The sequence below is a fragment of the Atta cephalotes genome (genome assembly GCF_000143395.1).
Source record: "Atta cephalotes unplaced genomic scaffold scaffold00033, whole genome shotgun sequence".
Classification (NCBI taxonomy): domain Eukaryota; kingdom Metazoa; phylum Arthropoda; class Insecta; order Hymenoptera; family Formicidae; genus Atta; species Atta cephalotes.
The window spans coordinates 1,236,975-1,241,083 of NW_012130097.1; the positions used below are offsets into that span (position 1 = coordinate 1,236,975).

The following is a 4,109-nucleotide window of genomic DNA, read 5'->3' on the forward strand; positions in this document are numbered from 1 at the left end:
ACTTTTAAATTAAAATTTTAAGTTTAATTATTTATTATTATTTCTTCTCTCTCTCTCTCTCTCTCTCTCTCTCTCTCTCTTTCTCTCTTTCTCTCAATCAAAATTAACATTATTAAACTAATAACATCTATTACTTTACAGCACCTATATAGTGCATAACGTTATAGTGGTTTTCAGTAAAATAAATGTAACATGCATAATGTCGATTTATCATATAACATTTATCCATAACTTTTGATCTGTAACATATTTTATCAGTTCTTATATTAATAAATTTTTATTTCATAAATTGTTACATTGATAGATATGATGTGTTTACATCTTAATGAAATAGAAGTTGTAGTCATTTTTAAGTTAGCGCAGCGAAATAGTCGGCATCTCGGAGAAGAAGCAACAATATTTTATAGAGTATTGTCTTAATATGTTTTTTTTAGAAGTAAATATACAAGAAATATTAACAATGTCATTAATGTATGATATATTTATTAATGTATGATATAGATACTTGAAAAGGACTAACCCATATTTCTGAAGACTTGGAAGATTATACTGCGTAATACAGATCGATGAGGAACGTCAAACTCTGAACATTGATTTGAGATTATATAGACTTACTATTGTTCGGGAAATATATTGCAAGTGTTCTCTGAACTTTTCCGGCGCCGTGGACGGGGAAAAGACGTTGGGGGAAGTCTTTAGTGAGTAAGCCAAGCATAACAAGTTACGATAACGTCAAAATAACTTGAAAATGATTGGAAACATTAATTAAACATGATCCCTCCGCAAATAAGTCGTCAATCATCTGACTATTATATAATTTTTGTATAACAATTACTTTTTTTTCTTTTATAGATTCGGAAATCCTTTTCCAGAATTAAAGTATACGCATTTATATGTCTGTGAAGTGGAGTGCCGACAATATAAAAAAAATTTTTAAATCTTTATCATTTTTTAATCCAATATGGAGTTATATTATGACAATATTTGCTTCATATAAATGTTGTCTAAATCTGTACTTACGAAATAGTCCACAGACTAGTAGTTCGGACGAAAAAATAGCATGGAATTCTTGGAATTGGACTTAGACGTCTAATTAAAATGTTATTGTTTTACGAAAATTTATGTGTATGTGTGCGTGAGATATTGATGTAGTAGTACGTAGTAATATGTCAATGATGCATAAATCGTTTGGGTGTAAGTCCTACTTATGCTATGATTAATTATCTTTAAGATCCCCTTAATTTCTTTATTCATGCATACAAGAAAACAAGTTATGAAGTAATGCATCATAAACACAGAAATTATACATATCAGCATGCCGCGCTCAATGAACATTAATGAACGTATTCTAGTATGCATCAAAATGTTGATTATGTAACTTTTTCTCTAGAATGAAAACGTGAAAATTGTTATGTATATACATATATAAAAAATATTCACTTTTTATCTTTCCGTCCTAGAAAAAAGTTATATGATTGATCCTCAGAATAAGTATACATGTGCATGTATACTTACTATTCAAGAAATCGAACATCGTGTAAGCCTCCAGCTTAAATAATCGTTTTTTTCAATAAAGAAAAGTTGATGCTAAAAGACAAATTAAATTTTAACAGAAAAATCTTTAGCAAATAGAGAGAGAGAGAGAGAGAGAAAGAGAGAGAATGTTAGAACGTTTTTTTATGACTTTCCCAATTCCAGCGTTCCTTTCCTTTACGAAACGTTTTCATTTGTAGATTTAAATCAATATTTAGATAATTGTAGTCTTCGTTTTCTGGACCGGTTAATGGTAACCATGAATTTGTAGTAGGCGTTGGATTTCTAAAAATCGATTTGAATTAATTATTAATATATGTCTGAAAATGTTTTCTACAAAATAAAAGAAAAAATTCTTGTACCCCGTTTTAGCAAAATCCGTCCACATTTGCGTAAAGTAATTTATCATCATATAGTCATCCGTACCAGATTTGGGTAACGACAAGTTCATTGCTTTCGCAACTTCTGGACAAAATAAGAAAAATAAATCTTCTCCGTGGGACACTCCTGCAAAATATTTTTACATGAGAAAATTATTCTAGAATTGCAGACTCATTATATTCGTTTTATAAATTTTCACGTTTTTTTTAATTTTTTCTAAATTTCTAAATTATATTGACATTTTTGTTAAATAACACGTTTTGTCATTGCTTTATGTATAATTATTACAAATCAAACAAAGTTGAACGTAAAAATTATATATAAAAATCTAGAAGCATCGCTAAATAAAAATGTATTTGTATTAATTAGCAATTATATTATACCTGGAAGCCCGAAACGTTGTACTTTTTTCATAAGAGAAGTTTCGCTCTCATAATCGAAATGATATAGATACGTTGATTTATAACCACCAGAAGACTTTTGCAGCTCACATACATTCATTATATCGCGTGTCAAAAATTCGTCTCCTAAGAAATACGCATAATTTATCAAAGTTTCTTCTGATATTTCTCTTTTTCCAAAATATAAAGATCTTAATTCCTCGACTGTAATTCCTATTTTAGGTAATTCGGATAATACGTTTGATAATATTGCTTTTTTAAAATCAGCATTTACTTTTTCCAAATCTTCCTTGCTTATATCTGAAATAATATAAGAGCATCATTATACTGATTAATTTGAGGTATTAAACAAATAATGCATATCAAATAAGTAATATTTTAGGAATACTTTTTTATTAAGAAATAATGAACTTCATAATGTTTGTGAAAAACATTTATCTCTAAAATAATACATAATAGAGAACAATAATAATATTAAACTTTGTATTTGAATATTTTATTTAGTCGATTTAGATGTCAGTAAACATATAAAACCAATGATAAAACTTAATAAAAATAATATAGATTATTTTAAAAGAATAGGCTTATCTTAGAATTTATATAATTGTATTATATTTAATATCTTATGTAAATTCGAAAGTTATAATAAAAGAGAATTTATTTTTTAATATTATAAGAAAATTAAAATATTGTGGAATTCTCTTTAAATGTTGACAGCATATTTGTTAAATATGCTGTCAACATTTAAAGAGAATTATTATAATATTCTTATTAGATCACACTGTATGAAAACTATGTGCGAAAAAAACAAAAAGCAAAACAATTAAAAACATTTTCTAATGAGAACAGTAGCATGTAATTGTACATTACCTCCAAAAAAGTCGCTACGTAACATAAATGTCCCTTCATTATTAGTAAATCCTAAAAGAAAGGGCACTTGAACCCCGTGGTTTATATATTCCTTTAGATGTTTAGGAAAAATTGGATTCGATGATTTAGTGTCCAGACTCGGTGTGAAGCAAAAGGTAAAACTCAATCTCTCCTGATGATATTAAAAAGATGAAAATATTTTATGTATATATTAAAATATTTTAGTCTTTGCACAGTGAAAATCAAGCTTATATAGAAATGTAATCCACATTTTAATAAAATATTGAAATACTTACTGCTTCTGTGCAAATTCGCAATTGTGAATTTTCTATAAGTATTTTCGCATCAATAGTTTTCAAGAACTCGTATGCGACTTTCGGATCTAATGTTGCTTTACCAAGTTTTTTAGCAAGCCGAAAACCATGATCAGTCCATTCGTGGAAGGCCCAAGGATTTGAAGCAACGCCACTTTGTGCGATCACTTTATGGAATAAACCTGTAAGGCACAATTGTAATGAAACTCTTTTAATAAATTCATTGTCATAATTCATCTTGCTTTCTTTCGTTTCATCAGCATTATACATAATGTTAGAATTTATAATGTATAAATTTTTAATTTATCCATTATCGATTTTTTGACACTTACAATTTGATAAATTCTTTAATATTAGATTGTCCGGAAAGTTCGTGCCGAATGTTGAAGGAAAATTGAAACGCAGAAGATTTAAATTTTAGTATACATTTATTAAATTATATAGATTAGTCGGCACAAATATTAAAGAAATTCATTTATCTTATTTTTTATAAATTTAAAAATTTTAATATTTTATTATGTCTCTTTGTAATAAAATAAAAAAATGAGTTTTTACACACACACACACACACACACACACACACACACAATAAAATTAAATTTTTAATGTT

The 4,109-nt window shown here is 27.3% G+C and overlaps 2 protein-coding genes across 2 annotated transcripts in view; both read right to left on the bottom strand.

The window, feature by feature from the left end:
• Window positions 1-524, bottom strand: part of LOC105621447 (carboxylesterase 4A-like) — a 6,482-nt gene extending 5,958 nt beyond the window's left edge. The window contains exon 1 of the mRNA XM_012202915.1: window positions 521-524. Within this exon, the coding sequence (XP_012058305.1) occupies window positions 521-524 (4 nt within the window). The remainder of the gene's footprint in view (window positions 1-520) is intronic.
• A 1,140-nt stretch (window positions 525-1,664) lies between these two features.
• LOC105621448 (esterase E4-like) overlaps window positions 1,665-4,109 on the bottom strand; it is a 9,181-nt gene continuing 6,736 nt past the window's right edge. Inside the window, exons 4-8 of the mRNA XM_012202916.1 lie at window positions 3,482-3,681; window positions 3,186-3,357; window positions 2,298-2,615; window positions 1,896-2,040; window positions 1,665-1,818 (exon numbers count right to left, since the gene is read on the bottom strand). Coding sequence (XP_012058306.1) covers window positions 1,665-1,818; window positions 1,896-2,040; window positions 2,298-2,615; window positions 3,186-3,357; window positions 3,482-3,681 — 989 coding nt within the window. The remainder of the gene's footprint in view (window positions 1,819-1,895; window positions 2,041-2,297; window positions 2,616-3,185; window positions 3,358-3,481; window positions 3,682-4,109) is intronic.